This window comes from Protomyctophum parallelum (genome assembly GCF_964188405.1).
Source record: "Protomyctophum parallelum genome assembly, chromosome: 13".
In the NCBI taxonomy this organism is placed as follows: Eukaryota; Metazoa; Chordata; class Actinopteri; order Myctophiformes; family Myctophidae; genus Protomyctophum; species Protomyctophum parallelum.
In genome coordinates this window covers 2,910,722-2,935,040 of record NC_139708.1, presented here as the reverse complement: position 1 = coordinate 2,935,040, position 24,319 = coordinate 2,910,722, and the positions used below count along the sequence as shown (strand labels likewise).

The following is a 24,319-nucleotide window of genomic DNA, read 5'->3' as shown; positions in this document are numbered from 1 at the left end:
CCAACTTTATTGTCTACATAAATTGATTGATTGATTGAAATATTTATTAACAGTTTGTAGAATTTACAGTACATTTTAAGCACAAACTCAATACAAAGACTGTCAACTGTGAGTGGACGACCCAATTAAGCATTACACTTGTTTACAACAGGGTCCACATTGTTCAATTCATCAAAACATTTAAAGACATACAAACATTTAGAGACATACAAATAGACATTTCTATGTAGCTAAATTCATCATATGGGAAGCAAAAAAGGGAAAAGATACAATATACAGTGAGGGAAAATGGGTCAAAACAAAAACAAACATAGGCTAGATGTATTAGACTGGACAACAACTTGTAATTCACGGAATTTGGTACATTTCTGAGCAACATCCATCAGCTCCATCAACATGGAGAGAATATAGTGGGTCATTGAAAAATGTCACGCGGACCCTTTAAGACGTTTAAAACAAAGATTTACTTCCTGTGTTGACGTCTCTCGTAGCATTATTGTTACTGCGTTTACTAGCATTGAGCAGAGCACAACACATGTTATTATTAGAGCACCAGACACAGACACAGAGCACAACACATGTTATTATTAGAGCACCAGACACAGACGCTGTTTCCTCTGCAAATCATACCATTTGCTAGGATTTGTAACGTGGCAACATTTTGAGTAGTCTACTACATGTAGGTGATATTCTTCGGATGTACTGTAAGTTATAATAAATTATAATTTATCATGCACAGGCAGGCCCCATGTTTCCATTTTATTATTTAAGTATTGTAAATGAATCATCATGCCTTATGTATATAAGACCATGTGCTAATATAGCCTATATGCATTTTAAGTGTTCAAGATATGGTAGGACTAGGACGTAAGAGGAAGATTGACTCGGGAGCAGCTGTCAACCACAAAAGCAGAAGAACATGCATGAACAGTCCTGAAAGCCAGGGAGCAGCCGCTGATGAGATGGCTCACCATAGCCCTTACTTCATCAAGGATCAGCAAGTGCACAGGCTCAGAGAAGAGTTTTTCAACCAACCTTGCACTAGTCTGGCCAAAGCATTTCTTGGCAAGGTATCAACATCATTTCAAATTCCATTCCACTTTTGTCTCCAAGTCTAAATGATGCATCAGAAACGGAGACAGCCTCGTCTGAAAGGCAGCTTTCCCACTTCTTTACATGCCATCTGTGTCCTGCAAGGACACTTGTTTTATTAAGATTAATTTTGTTCCTCATATGTTCATGGTAACTTTCCAGGGGCCTTAATGAATCTTTCATGCACCAATAAGAGCACTAATGCATTTCATCCAGCACAGCTAGCTGGCTCAATGTAATTATTCCAATGACATTTATTGACCATAAGTCATAGGACCTGAAATGTAACCATTTAAACTCTGCTAGGTGTTGGTCCGCCGGTGTGCAGATGGTACAGAGCTACGTGGAAGAATAGTGGAAACAGAGGCCTACCTTGGAGGAGAGGACAAAGCTTCTCACTCAGCTGGAGGAAAACGCACAGAGAGAAACACTGCAATGTTCATGAAGCCAGGCACAATCTACGTGTACCCAATCTATGGCATCTACCTCTGCATGAATGTATCCAGTGAAGGTAAAACACTTAATTGTGAGGCAAACTGCAGGGCAAGAAATACTGTCTTCAGGTGAAAAAAATAATATATATACCGTATACTGTATATACATATACATACACACACACACACACATTTATTTTACAGATGAGCAAGGCAACAGCTGACCGACGCATCTGACCCTGTTGAAACGAAACGCGAGCAGAAAATTGGGTTCCTTTGCTTCTATGTATGATCCACTGAGAACAGTTTTGAGCCACTGTGATTGAACCCAGGCAGCGCTTCCTTTTTCTGTTTTAAACTTCTTGACATCAACATTCAGTGTGGTGTGCAATGCAGAGCAGACATTTCCACTGAAAATAGGTAGATAGATACTTGTTAGGCATACTGAGGCAAGCCTGTTAAGTGTTAACCCATTCTGACAGGGCACCCATTTTGGTGTCAGCATCATGTTATGCTTTAGCTATTTAAAAATAGCAGATCTACAAGCTCATATCGCGCCACCGAGTGGCGCGATACGAGCTTGTAGGTCTGCTATTTTTGAAAAATCGAAGAGCGACTGACATTTTTAGAATCTGATCTCAGGTCAGAATGGGTCCATCAGACCAGTGTGTCCCCGGCGGAAACCTCGTATGAATCTGATCTCAGGTCAGAATGGGTTAAAACAAACTCCATGTTTCATGTAGATGAGATCATACAGAAAAAGGATTGTTGCAGTGTCAGATTAAAGGCATTGCAGGTTTTTATGTGTTTCCCTCTCTAACCATTGTAGTTTCTTTTTGTATCCTCATGTAGAAAGGGCAAAAGGAAGTAGACTGACTGGAGCCTTGGTGACTAATGGATATTGTTGCTGTCGGGATAAAACCTCATATCTCTATATTTTAACTTTTAGATTTTTGGGAGTATGCTTCGTCATACTAGTCTACAGTGTTACACAAAAGTAGCAACCTTAGCAGATTTACAACAAGCTCAAAACAACACTTTTTAAATTCTTAGCATGTCTATTTTTGAACTTGAATCCTGAAAAGTAACAGTTCTGGACATACACAAGTACAATGTTTCACAGCGTTGATATTGTATGTTATCTATAGGGGAAGGTGCTGCTGTGCTTCTGCGCTCTCTGGAGCCGCTGCAGGGGCAGCATCTCATGAGGCAGCTGCGGGCAGCCAAGCGCAGAGAGGGAGCAAGGCAGCTGAAGGACAAGGAACTGTGCAATGGACCCTCCAAACTGTGCCAGGCTCTGGACATAGCCCGCAGCTTTGACCGTCAAGATCTAGCCTCAGACCCGGAGGTGTGGCTGGAGGAAGACCCCCAAACCGACCCACCAGATTCCCCAGGGCTGGTCTCGGCACCCCGCATTGGTATCGAGTCCCATGGGGAATGGGCTACCAAACCCTTGCGTTTCTACCTTTGTGGGCACCCATGTGTTAGTGTAGTGAATAAAGATGCTGAGAGACAAATGGACTCAAATCTGCAGTCAGACACGGCACAGCAAAATGGACCTTCTTGAAATCTTGCTGTCTCCTATTCGCGTTCATACTTAATGTCAAATAAAATAAAAACTGACATTCTAAAATAGTGTAAATAAAAGGTTCCAATGAAATGATTTCAGAAACGTCTCAAGTAAGAAAGGAAATGGGAGAATGTCTTAAGATTTGTTTGAATGCAATTTCTTTTGCATATATTTATTTTTTGCAGTTTTTATACCTTGTCCTCACAGGCTCACACTGTACACATGGAAGCATACATGTGATTTTGGTAAGTTGAAGAAATTGCTCAATATACACAATGTCACATTGTGTAGTTGCAAATTTTCTGTGAACTAGATGTTTGAAGCTGGGGGTAATGACATGAAGTTGAGTTCTAAACAGGAGCATTTTCAACTTGCTAGTGCAGTTTTCCACCTGTGTTTTTTAATAAACATTATTTCTGGAGAAATCCTCTCCTCGCCGACTCATTGAATTCACAGATGCTCCGAGGACTCTGCTTACCTCAAAGTCAAAACGGCTCGTCTGATGTCAGGAGTCTTTCTCCTTTAACTCTGGGGAGTCCTTTGGGGAGCTTGCTTAGAGGCCTGGAATGATCATTACAGAACGTGCACCCCTCTTTTGGGTAGAAATCACAACCACATCCGAGACAGGGAAAATGACATGGGAGCCACGTTCAAGGCGTTTTGTACATATAAAATAATTTATTAATATAAACAAAAACATTGACTCTTAGGAAATACTTTGTTTCACACTGTATACACATTGCATCGTAGCTCATAGAATGATGGCGTGGTCAAAATAACAGCAGATTGTTGAGCTACAGTAGTTAGCTGTGACCATGACATAGTACTGTATTAGCTCTGAAATGTTTCTCAGTAGGTTGCATCGTTCGAGCCAAGCACTTGGAACTGTAGGAGTTGAGAGGCATTCCATTTCCTTTGACTCTGTTCCACATATAAATGTTGTGAAAATAGCCTGATCTACAGCTCATAGGTTGACGCTTACAACTGAGCTTTAGTTCGGCTATGTTTGTCTCTTTCATATTTTATTGGACAATTTGGCAAATGTTTGAGAACCACTGCCCTACTCCATCGGTGACTGGAAGAGGGAGATGATGGGGTCTTCATGGTTGGTCACCACCAGAACATAGCGGAATTTGTCGAACAGCGTCTTGAGCTGGGACCGCCGCATGTTCTCATTGTACATAATCTCTTCCAGGTGGTGGTGTCCTCGAAAGTAGTGCAGCAGTCTGGGAACAGTCAACAAAAACAGGCAGAACAACAAGGTTGGAACGGGTGTTTTTCACTGAATCATGAACTCCTTAAATCTACCATAAAAAAACAAAATACATACATACATGGATGCACCTGGGACGTATCCACAGTGATGTATCCCAAGGTCATCGGGGTTTCGGGTCTCCCAACATCATACCCCTCACTCAGGTGACCAAGCCGGGGTGATCAAGTCCCGACTTACGTCCCAGTAGCTACCCTCGATCAGTCCCATTAGGGAAAAACCAGGGCCACACAATCCGTTCCTCCTGAACTACTCTGCCGGGACTGGGCGGTACCATTCTGGCGCGTGGAAGGACTAGGCTCTGTGGGTTGACTCCTGTCCGGGCCCCTCCTACGTCTGACCAGGTCCACTCCTGCTCTCACCAGGTCAGGCCCTGTGCGTTGCACCAGACTCCCAGCACCAGGCACTTTATTCAGGAATGGTGGATTCTCGAGCCGCCAACGGTTCCGCAGGCTCCACATAAGACTGACTGGACGTCAAAGTCGTGCGTTTTGTCACACACGTTACCGCAGTGAAATTTGTTCTCCGCATTTGACCAATCTCTTGGAGCGCTGAGCTGCAGCCAAGGAGCGGTGAGCCGCAGCTCTGCCGCGCTTGGGAATCATTTGATTAGTTGATTTGACCCCCCAATCCAACCCATTGATGCTGAGTGTCAAGCGGGGAGGTATTGGGTCCCACAGTCTTTGGTATGACCCGGCTGAGGATCGAACCCCGACCTCCAAGTTTCAGGGCGGACACATTAACCACAAGGCCACTGACTGGTCCACATCTAAGGCGCTAATCACAACTCATATATGATCTCACAATTACACTCTAAAGCTATTCTTAATTTTTAATTCATGCTGTGAGTATAAGTCATGCTGTTAAAGGGACTTGACAAATGTTGTGACAATTGTTTTCCCAAAACTATTTACTGGTACTTTCCCCTAAAAAAATAACTAAAAAAAAAATACACTGGCCTGGGCCGTGGCTGTGCAGTCCAGGCACTTTAGGCCAGTAATCCAGCCTGACGGCGTGCTGCGTTCGAGTCCCGATCCAGTCGGCCTTTGCTGCATGTCCATCAATAAATGCCCCATTAATAAAGGCAAAAAAGCCATATAAATATCGTAAAAAAAAAAAAAAACTACATTGATATTCAGCTCATCTGTTAAAATATCTGCACAAGGGTGGGTAAAAAAATCTCAAATTATAAAAGTAAAAATCTATATATTGCCTAGACCTGCATTAGGGGTGCAGTACTTAGTTTAGACAGTTTTTGGTTTAGACTAGTCAATGGTTAGACCAGTCATTAGTCCTATACAACTACAACCTATCTCAAACCCTCACCCTAAACATAACCTCCCACGGGGCAGCACACCTAAACCTAACCTTAACCCATGTTTAACCAATGACTAGTCTAAACTAAGTATGCACCCCGAGTAGTTCACCCAAAAATGCCGTGAATTTATGGAGACGCCGAGATGGTCATCAAATTATTGGCTCAAACAAAAAAAATCTCCATGAGTTCAAGGCTTCGTGGGGTGTCTAATTAATAGAACATGAGTCTTGGGTGACTGACTACCCCCTTTAAGTCCTATTGACATCCATCCAAGGCTGACAGATTACCTGGCAAACATGCGCAGGTCCTCAGGGTTCTGTGCAGCAGGGATGTTCAGGATGACCTGCCTCTCGTGCTCACTCAGACTGGCCAGAAGTGTCTCGGTCATCCTCTTGTTGAGAGGAGAGTCTCCCCCCTGCAGGAGCTCGGCACTGGAGTTGTCCATACTGGGACTGGTCAGTGTCATGTCATCACTGCTGGCTACATACAAACAGTGAACACACTGAGAAATCACTGGAGTTGTCCATACTGGGACTGGTCAGTGTCATGTCATCACTGCTGGCTACATACGAACAGTGAACACACTGAGAAATCACAAGCATATCTGATACGTAGGAGAACGGACTCCATGGGGACAGAAATAATGTTCAGTTCAAATAGCGTTCTTAATGTAATTGATATGATATTGAATCAATATCATTAAATAGAATTACTTTCTTTAACTGTATATATATCATGATTTCCTTTTTTTTCATAGAAGTGTATATTTGTACGTCTTTAAATGTTCCACTAAGGATATTAGAACCACTTTGAAGAGACTTGACATTTGCTTGAGATATGTAATCCAAGGCCTGGGCCATGGCTCAGTGGTCCAGGCACCTTGGCTGGCAACCCAGCCTGGCAGAGTGTGCCGCGGGCTCGACTCCCGATCCCGACGGCCTTTACTGCATGTCTTCTGCCCATTTCCTGTCAGCCTACTGTCTGCCCCTCCATAAAATATATAAAATAAAAAAGCCAAAAGCCACAAAAAAACATATATACATTTAAAAAATCCAACATACAGTATTAAAGCCTCAGTGAAATCATAAAAAAGGTCTGTTGGCATGGAAGATCACATTTTGATTGACTACTTCCTAGTTATGATTGACACCTCCATGTTAAACAATCTCTCAACTATCGCATACAGGCAGAGCGGAGCAGAGGCTTTTATGATTGGTTCGCAGAATGAACTGCGTAGTTTTCTCGTTAAAAAAAACCCATCTGAGCATAACCACCATAATTGGATTTAGATTGTTTTGATTTTAACTAATTTAACACTTTTTAGATTCTTATGTACAAATTACATAACTAGTGTGTATTTGGGTTTCCAGTGTCAATTTTATTGTTTAACCCATTCTGGGCGGGAACCCCTTTTGGTGTTAGCATTATGTTATGCTTTAGCTATAGAAAAATAGCAGATCTACAAGCTTATAGCGTGCCACCGATAGCTTGTAGGTCTGCTATTTTTGAAAAATCATGAAAATATTTATTTCAGAAAACTGGAGGATTTAGAATATTCTTTTTACATTTTGAGGCCAGGCCTAAATGGGTTAAAGTTTTCTTATTTGTCAAAATTAGCATCGATTTGAATACAAAACTAAAAGTCTAAAAGACTAAAGAGGCCCTAACCCTAACCCTATTTACAAATTAAATCTGAATGTCCTGGAATTATAAACCGTGCAATGATGTTTAGACAAAAACATCAACTCAATGATTGGAAAGGGTACGTACTTGGGGAACCAAAGGGTACGTACTTGGGGAACCAAAGGGTACGTACTTGGGGAACCAAAGGGTACGTACTTGGGGAACCAAAGGGTACGTACTTGGGGAACCAAAGGGTACGTACTTGGGGAACCAAAGCTGAGGGCGCTAGGTGTGGGTAAAGGGTACGTACTTGGGGAACCAAAGCTGAGGGCGCTAGGTGTGCTGAGACTGCGGCCCCCTACCCGTGCAGCCAGGGGGGGCTCTTCGTTTGGGCCCGGCTCCTCCTCGCTGGGGGGCACCAGCAGGCAGACATAGGTGTGCAGCTGGATAAGCAGTCGTCGCTGGAGCATCCACACCACCATCTGGATCAACTGGGCCTGAGTGCAGGTCATCATCACAGTCAAGGCAATTCTCTTTATTCAGACCGCAGTCACCTAGGTGACACATTAAAGGCCCATTCATCCAAACAGAAAAGTCCTCTCTAATTATATTAAACAACGTCAAAATCACCAACATCGCAGCTGTAGGGAAAGCTTGAATTCTCCTCTTTCAATCTGTAAAGTGTTTGTTTCATAAAAATCCACCGTAGACATTCTATGAGCTACTTCCTGTCAAAGTTTGGAAGTGCTCGTTGACTATCACTCAACGGCCCATGCGTACCACCTGTTTTGAATGTGCACATAATGCAGGAGGTTGCTTTACTCTGATACTTAGAAAATAATCATCTGCAAGGATTTTTATGAAACAAACACTTTACAGATTGAAAGAGGATAATTCAAGCTTTCCCTGTTGGTGATTTTGACGTTGTTTAACCCATTCTGACCGGGCACCCATTTTGGTGTCAGCATCATGTTATGCTTTAGCTATTTAAAAATAGCAGATCTACAAGCTCATATCGCGCCACCGAGTGGCGCGCTATGAGCTTGTAGGTCTGCTATTTTTGAAAAATCGAAGAGCGACTGACATTTTTAGAATCTGATCTCAGGTCAGAATGGGTTCATCAGACCAGTGTGTGTCCGGCGGAAACCTCGTATGAATCTGATCTCAGGTCAGAATGGGTTAATATAATTAGAGAGGACTTTTCTGTTTGGATGAATAGGCTGTCTATGGGAAGTGTCACCTACTGTAGGTATCACCTTGAGGGCAAGATGGCTGTGGTCTGAATAAAGAGAATAGGATACAACTTCTCCATATGTTCAACACAACCCAGGCAGAAGTCTGCAAGACCTCCAATGCTACGGAAAAGACATTGCTCTACTAGGCTACAGAGTGGTTCTCTAAATAGACCTCCATTTGGTTCTATTTGTACAATCTCAAGAGTTGTAGGGGTCCTTGAAATTAAAATGTTTTGAGAATCACTGCTCTGGTATTTTTTCCCCAATGAAAAATGTTGGCTGTTAGAGGCTGAAGCTGCTGTTCACTACTATCCATAATTTATCATCTTTGCTCAAGGAACACTGCCTAATTCAAAAGGATCTTAGGCACATTAATATCAGTGCTGACAAAATGTAGTAATTAGCCTGGTAGATACTGGTAGAACCAATCAAGAACTATGGCTTATCTTGTGGCGTTTGATCGATGCTCTCTGTTATAATCCTACCTCCTGCACAGGAGCCTCCAGGGGGTTTCTAAACTCAGCCAGTGAGACAGGCAGTGAGAACTTGGCTAACATTGAGGGAAGATCCTGGCCGGGAAACTGCTTGGCAAACAGCTCAGCCAGAGGGGAGTACCTACACAGGGAAAAGGGGCTCACATTATGCAACAACACAGACTCGTTTACCATTAACATCTCAAATCCTGAGGCCCATTCTACAAATAAACCTTCTAAATCAGTAGTTATCGCACTTTCAAGATTTTTCTAAAATGTTCCAAAATAGCAGTTGCACAAGTTTGCAGTGCGCCACAAAGTGACACACTGTGAGCTTGTACATCTAGCCAACGCAAAAAATCTAAAAGCATCACAGAAAAAGCCTCACAGATGCTTTCCCGGTTTTAATGTGTCAACGCATTTAGTTTCCGATCATTTTTCACGACATTTGAGCAGCAAAGTCTATGACTATGTTGTGGACTTGTGGTCTTTGTGAACATTGGAAAATTAGCTAAATTGTGTCAGTGGCCCAACCTGAATTTGTCCAGATAAATCACACCACCACGCCCAAAGAATGTAGCCAATACATTCGTGTAGCCAATATCACGATTAACTGATGAGCTTTTGTAGGGCAATTTGTCAAGGAAAAGGGGAGGGGAAATGATTTACTATTATCAAACACACACTGATGGCACCTATAAGAGGCACAGCCACGGGCAGGCTGTTAGGTTCATTAGCTGTCATTTGTCAGCGCTGGCAGAGCTAATGAACCATGGCAGAGAAGAAAGTGGGAAGGAGTAGACAGACTGCTGCTCACAAACTCACAGGCTGATGTTGGCATGAGGTGACAGCATGTAGACATTGTTCTCGCACAGTGGGTAGACAATAATGGCTTTGCCCCAGTATACCAAATGAGCAGCGATTTGGAAGATCTGAAAGACAACAAAATGAACAATGTGAAAACTAAGCAAAGATTGTACAGCAATATTGTTATATTTGTAGGACACTGAAAACTATTAATAAATTATATTTATATTTAAACCTAGTGCTGCAGCTACTGCTACACATTTATCCTGAAACCCATTGCATATAAATGCTAAAATAGCCCAATAGACTAGATGGCAGTGTGATGCCACTCATAATGGTAACGTAAGCTGCCAAATCATTTCTGTTACATTTCTTTTCTTTTTTTTCCTTTTTTACATTTATCTAGGTCACTAAGAACACTTTGAGCACACAGACTGAACATATCAACTAAATAATTCTGAATATCAGTTCCATGATAGTTATAATATTAGCGTTGCACTTCCACCATACTTCCTAATAGCGGTCTGTAGTACAGTAAAATTAATATCAACATCCTAATACATCCCAATACTGGGGGGTCAAATTATAACCCCCCCCCAGTCAAAAAACACTTTGTTTGAAATAGACACTCATGCTTTCCAAGGTGTGATTTGGGGTCCTAAGGATGAATACAAAATGAATATCAACATCTTAAAACCAAAATGTTGAATTGTGGGTTTGAGCTCACATGCCCTTTTGATGTACCGGTAAATCAAAAGGGGGGGGTAACTACCTGTCAGTGGGGAGGAGTAGGACTATGTCCCTATACGTCCTCTCTGGGGGGGGGGGGGTGGCTGATGAATGAATATCAACATCCTAATACATCTGAATACATCGACCCGACCCGCCCGAAAACGTGGGGTCGGGTTGGGGCAGAGTTTGAGAGCTAACCTAACGGGTCTTCCTCAGAGTGCTATCAAACAGAGTGCTATCAAACTAACCTAACAGGTCTTCCTCAGAGTGAGAGCTAACCTAACAGGTCTTCCTCAGAGTGAGAGCTAACCTAACAGGTCTTCCTCAGAGTGAGAGCTAACCTAACGGGTCTTCCTCAGAGTGAGAGCTAACCTAACAGGTCTTCCTCAGAGTGAGAGCTAACCTAACAGGTCTTCCTCAGAGTGAGAGCTAACCTAACGGGTCTTCCTCAGAGTGAGAGCTAACCTAACGGGTCTTCCTCAGAGTGAGAGCTAACCTAACGGGTCTTCCTCAGAGTGAGAGCTAACCTAACAGGTCTTCCTCAGAGTGAGAGCTAACCTAACAGGTCTTCCTCAGAGTGAGAGCTAACCTAACAGGTCTTCCTCAGAGTGAGAGCTAACCTAACAGGTCTTCCTCAGAGTGAGAGCTAACCTAACAGGTCTTCCTCAGAGTGAGAGCTAACCTAACAGGTCTTCCTCAGAGTGAGAGCTAACCTAACAGGTCTTCCTCAGAGTGAGAGCTAACCTAACAGGTCTTCCTCAGAGTGCTATCAGACATACTTTGACCACGCAGTGCTTTGTACCTGAAGCAGGGCCAGGTCTGCATCCTGGGCCAGCTGCTGGAGGTTCTTGACAGCCGAGCAGGTCTTGATGAGCCGTACCATCGCTGGGGAGCAGTCCAGAGGAAGCTGGCTGAGCAGAGCCTTCTCACTGTCCAGCAACAGCAGCGCATGATACGGCCTAGAGGCAATGGTGGAAAGAGTACTTACATTTGTTACCTAAGTAAACCTACCAAATACTGCAATGTAGAAACACTCAGTTATTTGATGAATTGAACAATGTGGACCCTGTTGTAAACAAGTGTAATTAATTGGGTCGTCCACTCACAGTTGACAGTCTTTGTATTGAGTTTGTGCTTAAAATGTACTGTAAATTCTACAAACTGTTAATAAATATTTCAATCAATCAATCAAAGTAAAAGTCTGCTAATCAAAAATGTACGAAAGTATTGGTATCTCAATGTACCAAAAGTAGAAAGAACAGTTTTCAAATGTATACAAATCTTTTGAAAATAGCTGATCTACAAGTTCCCAATGCATACTCAAGGAGATTTATAGTCCCTTCAGAATCAGGAATGCAAATATTTTACATGTAATGTTGAAAGATAACATTAGGTGGCGGCAAAGCCACAGAAAAGAATCCTCAGTTAAAGCAGACTGCTTGTTTCTCATCATGGTTAAAAGGTTAAAGGGGGGTATAGTCAGGGCCAGATTAAAGGTTAAAGGGGGGTATAGTCAGGGCCAGATTAACCCCCATGAGTGCCCCCCCCCCCCCCCCCCCCCATAGCGCGGACACGACCAACCCCGAACACATGGAACACAATAAGGTATAGGCAAATAGTACAACTTCACTGGAATACAACTGGCAACCATTGCAATAAATTACATTGGTTTTCTTTTTTTGACCAGTAAAATGCATTTCAGAAATGTTTGTATTCGTCATAGATTTGTGCTGTAAAGTAATCCCTTGTTTATACTTATCATGCATCATTGTAATCCCTTATTTATAGTAATATAGTAATCCCTTATTCATACTTGGACATGCATCATTGCATCATTGCCCTCAGCTAATTTAGAATCAGGCTTAGGTTGAGGAAAGGGTCTGAAAACCACATAACCTGTACCTTCAAACTACTAGCTGACAGTGGATGAAGAAGCTCTATATTAAACTAAAGCTCACCTTATTGCCTTTAAACTTCGCTCCAATGCTTCAGGGGGGATATAGTTGCCTCCAATCCGATGGATCTTGTGAGGTAAACAAAAGCTCACCTCCAGCCAATTGTTAATGTGGATGCGGACCACACCTGTCGTACAGAGACTGAGAATGCAAACAATAGTTAGTTGTACAGAATGACTGCATGGAAAATAAAAAGTACATGAGCATGATGGACAGGAGAGAAAATATGTTTAAACACCAACCTGTCATAAGCCTCCTTCAGGTCCCTGGCCAGCTTACATTTGGGAAGAATCTGTCTGAACGGGGACTGAGGGCTTCCACTTCCATTCGCTGGCATCATAGGAACATAAATGACAGCCATATTAACCCATTCTGACCTGAGATCAGATTCTAAAAATGTCTTCTACATCCTGACGGTTTTCTGAAAAAGCTATGTTTCTATGTCAGTCGTTCTTCGATTTTTCAAAAATAGCAGACCTACAAGCTCATATCGCGCCACTCGGTGGCGCGATATGAGCTTGTAGATCTGCTATTTTTAAATAGCTAAAGCATAACATGATGCTAACACCAAAATGGGTGCCCGCCCAAAATGGGTTAATGATGCACAATTAATCGAAAACGATCGAGATCTAGATTCAGACGCCTATGCGATCTCATTTCTAAATTTGAGCAAGAATCGTGCAGCACTAATTTGTATACTCAAAAATAATTATAGTCACAAGAACTTTAACACTGTTCCTATTATAAGATCAATCATACATTATGCATTACAATATGCAGAAAATAGCAAGTTAACTACACTACACAACCCAAACATCTACCAAAGTGTCATTGTGCTTTATAACTGATATAAACTTTATTTATTTGTTGTCATTCGGCAGGTGGTGTGTAGTGGTAAATGTATTCTGGCAGGCCATGATGGCATCGTAATGGCTGATTTTACACTTGGTTGCATGCTGAAAATAGCAGATCTACAAGGCAGCTCACAAATGCAACAGAGCATAAAATGACTTATCGTTTAGTTCTACTGGATCTCTCCCTACTAGTCCCTCCCTAACATTTTAGTCTAGTTATTATTTACTCATCAGGGCTTAGTTTCTATTTACGGTAGTTTTTATTCAGTTTTCCTCAGTGTGAAAAGGTAGCCGACAAACATATTAAGATAAGATTTGTTGACAAAGTGTCTCACTTTCAGTCATGGTGGTGATCTCATCCTGGACAGCCAGCATCAGCTTGGCCTCGCGGGTCAGGTACTGGCAGCGTCTCTCCTCGTGCTGCAGGGCTATGGCAATACGTCTAGACAGGTTGTGCATGCAGTTGATGACCGAAGGGTCAGCGTTGGCCTGTAGGGGGCGACCAAAGCATTTCAATAACGTTTTGAAAGTAACTTAAGTAATGGTCACTGTCAGGTGGAAACCTTGTTATGTCCAAAACTGTTACCTTTCAAATTCACAAAAATAACCTGTGTTTCAATTGATGGTTATTATTTAGTCACAAGCTCTTGTTCATGCCTTTTATTGGTTCAATGTTTATAAAACCCACAGACACATTTAACACAGTTTACATTCACTTTTTTTCTGACATTCTTGTAAGACAAAGTAGGGCATCACTTTATGAAAACATAAATTAAAAGTTGAGATATGGCCTGGGCCGTGGCTCAGCGGTCCAGGCACCTTGGCTGGTCATCCAGTCTGGCAGTGTGCCGCGGGTTCGACTCCTGATCCCGACGGCCTTTACTGCATGTCACCCCCCCATCTCTCTCCCCCATTTCCTGTCAGTCTGTCCCTCCATAAAAATATTAAATAAAGGCGAAAGCCACAAAAGAAAAACATTTAAAAAAAAGCTTTCGATAATTTAAATTCTCATCATGCATTGTCTTGACATTTATCATTCTATTGGTGAAAAATACTGTTTAGTTGTGTTGTGAGCTTGAGGTTATTTTCTTTTTATGATTATCTCTTTTTAAGTTTGATTTTTTTTTAACTAAAATTGAGATTTGGGGGAAAGTATTTTGAAATTATAAATAAAAACAAAATGTAGAAAACAAAAAATAAAGGGGTATACTCGCGACCCATACAAATTCGTCTGCGACCCACACAATTTGGGAAAATAAGCGCTATATTCCTACAATATCAAAAGCCTTTGTATGTATGTGGTACAAATGCTGTACGAATGACATCTTTACTCAGAGAGTAGGCAGTATCACGTCAGAGAAAAGGTTTTTGGGCAAGATATCAGTGATGGAGCATGACAGAGCACTTTCACATGGTGGGGACGGTGACTCAGCACATGGTGAGACTGCGTCACCCAGTTGAAGCTGGGCAGGGATGGGCAGTGCCATGCCTTTCTTAACTCTCAAAGATAATATAGGCCAAAGAAATACCACTCCCTCTGACAGAAACATGAGACCTCGCATAACCCCATCTCCCACCCAAACACAGTTGACTTGTCTCATGTAATCAGCTCATCATAAAATGGGTATAATTTACAGTAATTGACAAAAGGTGAGACTTTATATACCCAATACAGTACAGCAGCGGTTCCCAAACGCATTAGCTCGAGACCCAAAAGATACATTTTGTGTCTACCCGGGACCCAAATGTACATACCTTTATTATGAATTATTCGCCCTATTTTACAGACAAATAGCCAATCTACAAGCTCCCAACGCATCACAACTGTCTTGGAAAATTTGTTACATTTACTCGCAACCCACAATTGGGTCCGGGCCCATTATTTGGGAAACTCTACAGTAGAGTAATCTATGGAGCACAAAGGCGCTTGTGTAACCAATTAGGATTATAAAGACAGTCTGGCCTAAGTGAAATATAAAAGTTGTTCCATACCCTCAGTGCAAACACCACACTGAACAAGATCATGGTGGGCATCTCCCTCTTAGGTGAAGGATCTGTTTTAGAAACCTGCACAGAAATAAAACAAATGTTACAATAAAAACTAATGAGATGATGGTGTCAAAACACTAAAGCACAGATCCACATTGCAAACTTTACCAATAGCTATTTAGTCATTATGTGTACTAGCCAGCTTATGAGGCCTTCTGTAGGTGTGGTTTTCAATCACTGGTGTCGAGATCCAACATGGCAAAAAATGCCAATGGAGGTTCACCCAGCTAATGATCCGTGGGTCATATTTAGCATAGTGCAAAAGGAATAAAGTAGTTGAACATTCATGGAGGTGAAATCCCATATACTTCTGTTGACTGGGGTCAACAAAAGTATACATGGCCCCCTCCTTTTCCCCTCAACACCACATTTCACTCAAATATAGCCGATCTACAAGCTCACAGCTCGCACGTGTTGCAACGCTCTGTGAGCTTGTAGATCCGCTATGGGTGGACGTTCACCGATTTAGGCTGAATGTTCACTATTATGACGTGACCACTGGCTAGAATAGGTTTGCTAGCCTCAATGTTACCACATTTACTACTTGTGTTGAACTCTAGCAGCTATAGGGTTCAACACAAGTTGTAAATGTGGTAACATTTAGATGTGTGCTGCTGTTACTTGTACTTGTTTACCTGAGTGATGTGGGGATGCTGAAGCAGGGTAGGGTGACCCACAAAACGCACATTGTCAATCTTCAACTCAAACTTCTTCCCGCACATATCAGACTTGGTGGCCAGGATAGTGGCAAGGATGATGTCAGAGAACCTGCAGGGAGGAAAACATTCCTTAAATAAATAAATTAACTGGTGCGTGGCAAGAGAAGGTGGAGGGTAGAAAGAAAAGGGACAAGTGAGAAAATTCAACTTAGCTCTGTTGGATTATTATTATTAAAAAGAAATAACATTCCCGTCTATGAGAGGACAGGTTGAGTTAATCAGATTGATCCGCCCGGGATTTGATCGACTGATCAATTTTGAATTAAACTCGTATGACTATTTGAGAGGTGAAAAGGATGAACAGGCCCCCGTTGTAGAAGAAGTGAAGTCTCTGTAAAAGGGAATGTGACAGACTCATGCTGGTTTACTGAAGTAGCTCATGCTGCAAGCCAGATCAAAGGGGACACAAATCAAGACGTTAACCTCCAAAGAAACACAAACACATAGACTTACCCCACCAAGCACGTTTCCCTTTCCACAAAAAGTGGTAATTACTAATTAGCAGCTCTTTTTCGATTCACATTTGGGTTGTATTTGGTTTAGTAACTTCTACTAACTACCACTACTAAGGAAGTACAAATTATAATTAATGCTTGAATTACAACTTGCAACCTTTGAATTGTCAACAAAGCATGTAGCAGGAAACAAGGCACAACTGTACAGACTACTATACCCAAAGCACTGATTTATTCTTGGATCTGCATCTGTAATTTACTAGCATTTTCTGAGATTGAGGTTGGGGTTCACATAGGACACAAAACAGGAAAGAAGAGGGTAAAAAAAAGACAGGGGTGATCTAAACGTAGGAAAGGTGGTTTAGAATGATTTGGTCTTACCCTGCTACCAACTGTTCATCACTTAGTGGACTTTGTTCTCTGAAAGGGGAATTGGGCCATAAAAAGAAGAAAAAAACAAACAAAAGGGAAAATGCAACACACAGTTGGACTAAATGCATAAACGGACATAAAAAAAAACAAAAAACAAACAAGCATTATGCTATTGTCTGAGTCAATGTGACAATGCTGTTCTGCGTGCTGAACATGCGCTTACTTTAAAGTGAATTACCAATGTGCCAAAATCTTGAATAACATTTTAATTAAATTCTACCCCCAAAATTATATGTATTTTGCAGCGGACCCCCATCTCAAAATGTGTTCTTCCAAGGACCCCACAGAAGCACAGATTTGAGGCAAAAATGTTCACTTTAAAAATGTATGTATTCAAAGATTTGCACAAATTGTCACGATTTTTGAATAGCGAAAGAAATCCAAAATGACAGTCTTAATGGGTTAGTAAAAAAAAGCAATGTAGTTAAAGGGACACTTTACACAAATTTCTAAGCTAAATCCCCATGTCCTGATGTGAGAAGATGTTTAGTGTGTCAAAATAAAATAATATGTACTTATTTTTAGATATTGTTGGGCCTTTATTTGTGTGTACTGACTATGACAGAGGAGAGAAACAGGAAATGCGGAGGAGGTACAGTAGTAGGGGAGTGACATTCTGCCTAGCCAGGAATGGAACCAGGGACTGGCTGATCAGAGCATTGCACCCATTTAGCATGTGCCCTAACCATTGGCTATGGGGTCGCCCAATACAAATACCTTATGTATTCTGTGTACTCCAAAAAATGCACAATGACGTTTCATGTCACTGATATTTCTGCATTTTGTGGAGAAATACACAGAATCAAGTAGAAGCAAGTGTGTCAAGACTAATATAAGCCGAGATGTCAAATTAAGTGTCACTGAATGTAATGTTAACAATAATACAGAAAATAAATCAGAATATTTACTGTTCTACAATTTAACCTGTGCTTAAATCCAATGCATGAAAGCAGAATGAACAAAGAAGTAATAGCAGTATTTCTTTTTTTAAATAAAGCTATTTTGGAAGTGTTGTGACCAAGGATGTGCTTGTTGTCAGTGGTGTAATTCTGAGAACTCTGAAACCATATATCTCACTTCACAAAGAACTTTGGTTATTATTATAAAAATGGACACTAATGCATGTCCCTAAAGGCACCCTATACTGTCTATAGCTTCCTCGTGAGAGTAACACCACAATCAATATCACATTCTATATACAGTCAGTATGGAGTGTGTGCTTTAACCCATTCTGACCTGAGATCAGATTCATACCAGGTTTCCACTGGACACACGCTGGTCTGACGAACCCATTCTAACCTGAGATCAGATTCTAAAAATGTCAGTCGTTCTTCGATTTTTCAAAAATAGCAGACCTACAAGCTCGTATCGCGCCACTCGGTGGCGCGATATGAGCTTGTAGATCTGCTATTTTTAAATAGCTAAAGCATAACATGATGCCAACACCAAAATGGGTGCCCGGTCAGAATGGGTTAATCTCAGCAATTGCCAGGATAAACTATTCACAAATCATGAAGAAAGTTGAAGATGACATCTAAAGAAGGGATGCCCTGCCAGCGATGATCCCAGCATGCATACAGCCTTAACCCATTCTGACCTGAGATCAGATTCATACGAGGTTTCCGCCGGACACACACTGGTCTGATGAACCCATTCTGACCTGAGATCAGATTCTAAAAATGTCAGTCGCTCTTCGATTTTTCGAAAATAGCAGACCTACAAGCTCGTATCGCGCCACTCGGTGGCGCGATATGAGCTTGTAGATCTGCTATTTTTCAATAGCTAAAGCATAACATGATGCTGACACCAAAATGGGTGCCCGGTCAGAATGGGTTAAAAGCTTGTCATTTCATTTGTGTTGTTTGTAGCAATGTAGAAATGAGATTTGTCCAATTCTTACATATCATATCTGGTCTTAATAATCAACTAGATTTCAGTGGCACACTGTCAGACTACAACTTACTACTTATCATAGACTTACCGTGAACAAATGTTCTACGTTAAAAGCATGTTGATAATCATAAGACCTTTAAAAGCCATGAGCTTAAAGCCCATGGCCCAAAGCAAACATGGAATGAGTGTACCTTGTGACAAGAACAAGGCCTCCGAACTAAAGAGCAGAAATACGATTGAAGTAGCAAGGTCTAAAAAAAGATTTAAAAAATACACTATAAGCCATAAAAACTACGAAGACCATCGTGCATCGACCAGTGAGGAAGACCCGTATGGTGCTGACAAATGCAATATCAGGTCCTAATTATATGAGAATGCTGCAAGCTGGTAGCCTGGTTAATAAACCAGACTAATATCGCACGGATCCGCGGGATATTAGTCTGGGGAGGCTCAGCTTGGATTTCATTTCCAGGGAAACATTTTCTCTTTGACGCAATTGGTCAGAGCTACTGTCAGTCAAAGGTCTCAAGCATTGAACGTCACTGTACCAAAGCCCGCCCATATTGCATACCGTGTCCCTATTGGGCGCACACGTTCTCGTGTGTAGAAAATGGGCGTCAGACCGAAATCCGCCGGTAGGCAATTTTTTTTTGCCAACGGCTGATTCGGTCTGGTTTATTAACAAGGCTAGCAAGCTGGGGCCCTGAAATCTAATAAATAAATAAATGAGAAAAACATAGTACCGGTAGTCGAAGAGATGATACACAAGCAGGGGTGAATGTTCTGACAAACGTCAAAGGGTTTTTACAGACTTAATGTGGGATTAGTACACCTGCTACTGCTATGGTCAGCTGGGTTAAAAAGGAAAACAGCCTTTTGCATTAATTGCATGGGTGAAGCACAGATCTCAATTCATATACAGAACAGATGGTGTCTTAACCACTTAAGCCCTAGCTAGCCCCCAGTATATATTCATCGTAGGATGAACAGAAAATCAGGTTTGCGACACGTAAACCTGTAGACCTGCTATTGTTGCTAATCTGTTAATTTTTTTAATGTTAAATACAGTATTTAAATAACTTTAAAACGTGTGAAAGAATTGTGTCTGTAGTATCTAATTCTGTGGTCTACTGGCAGTGTGCAGAAGAGATTTTACGCTGATCTGTGCAGTGGTTTAAGATTAGCTCCAGACACAGAGACAGACACTTTCATAGACTCCTAGTCTAGGCTAGACACCCAGGGAGCAGTTAGGTAGGATTTAGCATCTTGCTCAGCGACACTTCAACACATAGACTGGGGCTGGGGAGCGAACCCGGGACCTTTCGTGTCCCTCACGTAGCCTCACTACCCAAACTTCATTGACTTTTAGCTTGAAAAGGTCAAGTGAACTCAAGGTCACAGTCCAGGTCAAAATCTAGAACAGATGGGTGGATTTCCGTAACACTTGATGGGTAGTCATCATTGGTCCGGGTCGAGCACTTCAGTTTCAGGGCTAAATGTAAAAGTATTACAAAAGATAATTCTGCTGGATTGCGTCGTCAACGTCCTGATGAAGATCTGAATGGATGGAAAGCATCACCAATGTGCAGAAACTGCAGACTCAATTCTCTTTTGTGATACTCAACTTGTTTTGATGCTTGCAAATAAACTGCGACTGGGTCAACTATAATGGTAGGAAACATCTCTCAAGGCTGACAAAATGTACTGTTAATGTTTTTTTGTTACAGAAAGTCATAAAGCAATTATCTCAAACATTAATGAAAGTAATTCTATCAGTCGAACGGTTGAAATGGTCAGCACACACACACACACACACACACACACACACACACACACACACACACACACACACTTTACACACTTTACACACTTTACACAGATGACAGCATTATGTGGTGAGAATCTAACAGTACCTTGAATCACCATCCTGGTCCTCGAGAACATCTCCGGTTGTGTTCAATGCATATGGACTTCGTTGTTTTGCTTTGAGACAAAAGGAAAAGGAACAAATAAATACAACTTTTCAGAGATGTTAAATTGAGATTTAAGTCAGTTAGTGGAAATACTACTTTTTGAGCAAGCTTAGACTTAACCTATTAAAACCGGGAAAGTTGTGTTATTTTATACTTTAGCTATTAAAATGTAGCACAAGCAGCTCTACAAGCTCTCATGGCGTCAGTTTGCGCTTGTAGAGCTGCCTTTAAAAGAAAAATCTAATGTTTGCTTTTGGGGGGTCCCTCCCTGGAGCAAAATATTTTAAGATGAGTCCATGGTCCATCTGAGAAAAAGAATCACACCCTCTCTCTCTCTCTCTCATTAGCAGGCAACAGTGCAGCACTAACACTATCTCTCTCTGTTTCTGGCACAACAGCGCCCCTACTGGTACGGTAGTCATAGTTAGTCACACTGGTGCTCATGAACCAACACATACATAGGCACACACATAGGTGAACACGGACATTGCTGTTCCTTGGAGTGGTTGCACCACTCAAAAAGATAAGGTTTGAGTACCTCTGGCCCTGAATCCCCTGATATAGCAACAGTCTTTCTATTCAGAATGAATGGGAATTCATTCAATTTAAGTACCGTATAATACATCCTAATACAGGGGGGTCTAATTATGACAGGCAATTCCTCCTGTCAAAATATGACCCCCCCAGTCAAAAACCCTTTTTTTTGTTATCAAATGTTTTTTATTTAAGACAAAAATCACAATAAGACACGTTAACAACATCATGAATGACTTAAAGAAAATAAAACACATATAAAATACATAACAGCAAAAGCAAAGAACACAAAAACAAAAACAAACAAAAAAGTCCGTCCACCTTGGTAGCCACAGAAACTTCTCTGGTTTTGCATGTGATGTGACAGACAAGACAGTGCACTTTTCATTTCATTTTATTCCTCATACAAATGGTCAAATAAATATTTAATTAAGGAATATAACATGCCTTTTGTATTCTTTCTGTATATCATCAAAATGTAGATTTTTATGTTAGTCATTGAGGGAATTTAAGATTCTCAGATAAAAAAATTGTTTTTAATAAAATGTACAAAAAAACGCAGCTTATCAACTAACCGGTTAATCGATTGATAAGGTTATCAATTATTGAATTAATCGATAATTGACATCCCTAATAACAACAATTCACCCTTTTTATACACCTTTTACTTGACAATGCAGTGATTTGAGAGTGTAGAATGTTGCAGCAGTGCACACCGGTGTTCCAGCTTCCAAATGGGTTTTGCTAACTTTAATTTCAGGTTGTTTTATTTGAGAAAATGACAAGATAACAGTATAGATGCTATAATGAGATGCTATAATGCTATCTGCATCTAAGTTACAATACCAGCCCTTGACAGCGCATTCATGAACCATGATACCTCAAGGTTCACGTGCACTAGGCTACCGACCCCCATTTAATGGCATTTCTATCTCTGGGACTGGGACCACAATTTATATTGTAAAATCAATGTTAATTTAACACTGAGAGTGTACAAAATGGAACCAAATGGACCCGTTACTCTCCGGTCCCTTTTCCAAAAAGAAACTGGTTCCATTCTAGATTCTTGGAACCTTGGTGCTTCCACGGAACCGGTGGCCATTTTTTGGTTCCAGCTCCAAACCAATTTTAGGGTTCTGTACCAATTAATTTTCAGAGATAGAGAGAGAGAGAGAGAGAGAGAGAGAGAGAGAGAGAGAGAGAGAGAGAGAAAGATGATCATGATCATGATTCCACATTACACAAAAAGGTTTCCTTTATATGCATCTTTGAAACATCTCACCAACACTCAAGCAGCGGCGTCTCTCCGTGAACAGAGAGTATGTAAATCTGCATCCTAGTGGAATAACCGATCAGGGACCCTAGGGTATACCGCCGTACAAAATTCAGAAAAGGTAACCAAGGGTCCCAAAAGGGGCTAAGGTAAGGGAACATAGGATCTATTTTGGGATGAGGGAACATAGGGTTGACAGAACATAAGGTCTATTTTGTGATGAGAACATAGGGTTTAGGGAATAGGGCTGAGGAGTGAGGAAGGAACATAGCCAGGGCTGAGGGAACTGGAGTACGCTCCCGTAGAAAAGAGGCCTCCGAGTTACAGAACCATAAGGGTACATTTGGTTCCTATAATTTAGCTGGGGACCCCCTGGAACTCACAAGGACCCCTGTTACCAACCCTGGTACCTAGCCCCTTTCGGGACTATTGACCTTACCGTCCCCAAATACAGAAAAGGTAAACAATTGACAACTTATAGAACCACTGATCGTTGCATTGCGGCTATGCGCGGTAGGTAATATTATGGCACTTACCCGTCAGAGATGATGGACATTCAGCAAGTCTTTGGAAAGGGTATCGGAACAGCAACTTGTTGCCTCTGCTGCCAGAACTAACCAATATGACGCTTATGGGGCTGGTCTTTTCGCCGATGTTTTGCGACTGTTTGTACATTGACTTTCGGTCCCCATTAAGCTCAAATGAAGGGCTGAACATCATGTTAGCATGCTTACTAACGTCGTGCGTACATAAGTAGCAAGACAGTCGAGTAGCTAATCCGCTACACAGCTATTGTTAGGGTTGAATATGTTTATGAGTGTACAACAGACCATGGAGCATAATGTGTAGAACTCAACAACACAACACAACCACCGTGTGTCACAGTGAAACGTGCTCCGACTGATGCGCGATCTCGTCTACAAGGTTCCGTCTCCTTGTTTTGTCAACCCTCTTATGTGTCAACATTATTCCAATCTAAGAACCCATTGAATTAATTAATGAAATAAAATGTAAAATAAATAAATACAGACAATCTTTTATAAATCTGTCATGTTGTCATGTGCATCGAAGGATGCACATGTGAATGTAGCCTATAATGTTTATTTATGGTTTAAGTATTTAAAGTTTTTTAAACCATAAGAGAAGATTTCCGCTGTGATGGTTCTGAAATCTGAACCAATCACCAATCCATCCAGATCCATGCATGGATCACATTGTAGATCAATCAACGTGGATATTTTCATGTCAAGTGCAGGAAGAGATTACAACAGTGAGTGTGTGGTTTCTACAGAATTACAAAGCATACGTAGAATTAGCCTAATTATACTTTGTAATTGGCAGGGCCTGGTGCAGAAAATGCATGCCCGCTCCCGTTGACAGGCAGCCATAACGCCGTGTGTGTGTGTGTGTGTGTGTGTGTGTGTGTGTGTGTGTGTGTGTGTGTGTGTGTGTGCGTGTGCGTGCGCGCGTGCGCTGGCTCGCTCTCATGTGCCTTCGAGTGTATTGTAACGATCTCAGGAACCGGAGGCAGAGACGTAGTCACAATGATAAAGATCTCTCTTTATTACTCCCAAGATCACTCATATAATAGCAGCCAGTTTGTGCACATCCAAGTTAGACAAGCA

The 24,319-nt window shown here is 41.5% G+C and overlaps 2 protein-coding genes across 4 annotated transcripts; one reads left to right on the top strand and one right to left on the bottom strand.

Annotated features, from left to right (window-relative positions):
• The first annotated feature begins 655 nt into the window (after positions 1-655).
• Positions 656-3,556, top strand: mpg (N-methylpurine DNA glycosylase). The gene is made up of 4 exons (XM_083779490.1): positions 656-704; positions 842-1,070; positions 1,399-1,603; positions 2,675-3,556. The coding sequence occupies exons 2-4, from the start codon at positions 852-854 to the stop codon at positions 3,091-3,093; spliced, it is 843 nt and encodes a 280-aa protein (XP_083635616.1). The 5' UTR covers positions 656-704; positions 842-851; the 3' UTR covers positions 3,094-3,556.
• A 204-nt stretch (positions 3,557-3,760) lies between these two features.
• On the bottom strand, positions 3,761-23,558 carry nprl3 (NPR3-like, GATOR1 complex subunit). 3 transcript variants are annotated; one of them, XM_083779484.1, is made up of 14 exons: positions 23,231-23,558; positions 20,828-20,897; positions 16,971-17,009; positions 16,051-16,183; positions 15,359-15,433; positions 13,702-13,855; positions 12,755-12,842; positions 12,516-12,653; positions 11,360-11,516; positions 9,844-9,950; positions 9,031-9,160; positions 7,621-7,807; positions 5,975-6,167; positions 3,761-4,322 (listed from the first exon to the last, which is right to left on the bottom strand). In XM_083779484.1, the coding sequence occupies exons 1-14, from the start codon at positions 23,412-23,414 to the stop codon at positions 4,157-4,159; spliced, it is 1,821 nt and encodes a 606-aa protein (XP_083635610.1). In that variant the 5' UTR covers positions 23,415-23,558; the 3' UTR covers positions 3,761-4,156. The 3 variants fall into 3 exon arrangements, with proteins under 3 accessions (XP_083635610.1, XP_083635611.1, XP_083635612.1); XM_083779485.1 differs by lacking the exon at positions 16,971-17,009; XM_083779486.1 differs by lacking the exons at positions 3,761-4,322; positions 5,975-6,167 and adding an exon at positions 6,273-6,674.
• Positions 23,559-24,319: the final 761 nt, after the last annotated feature.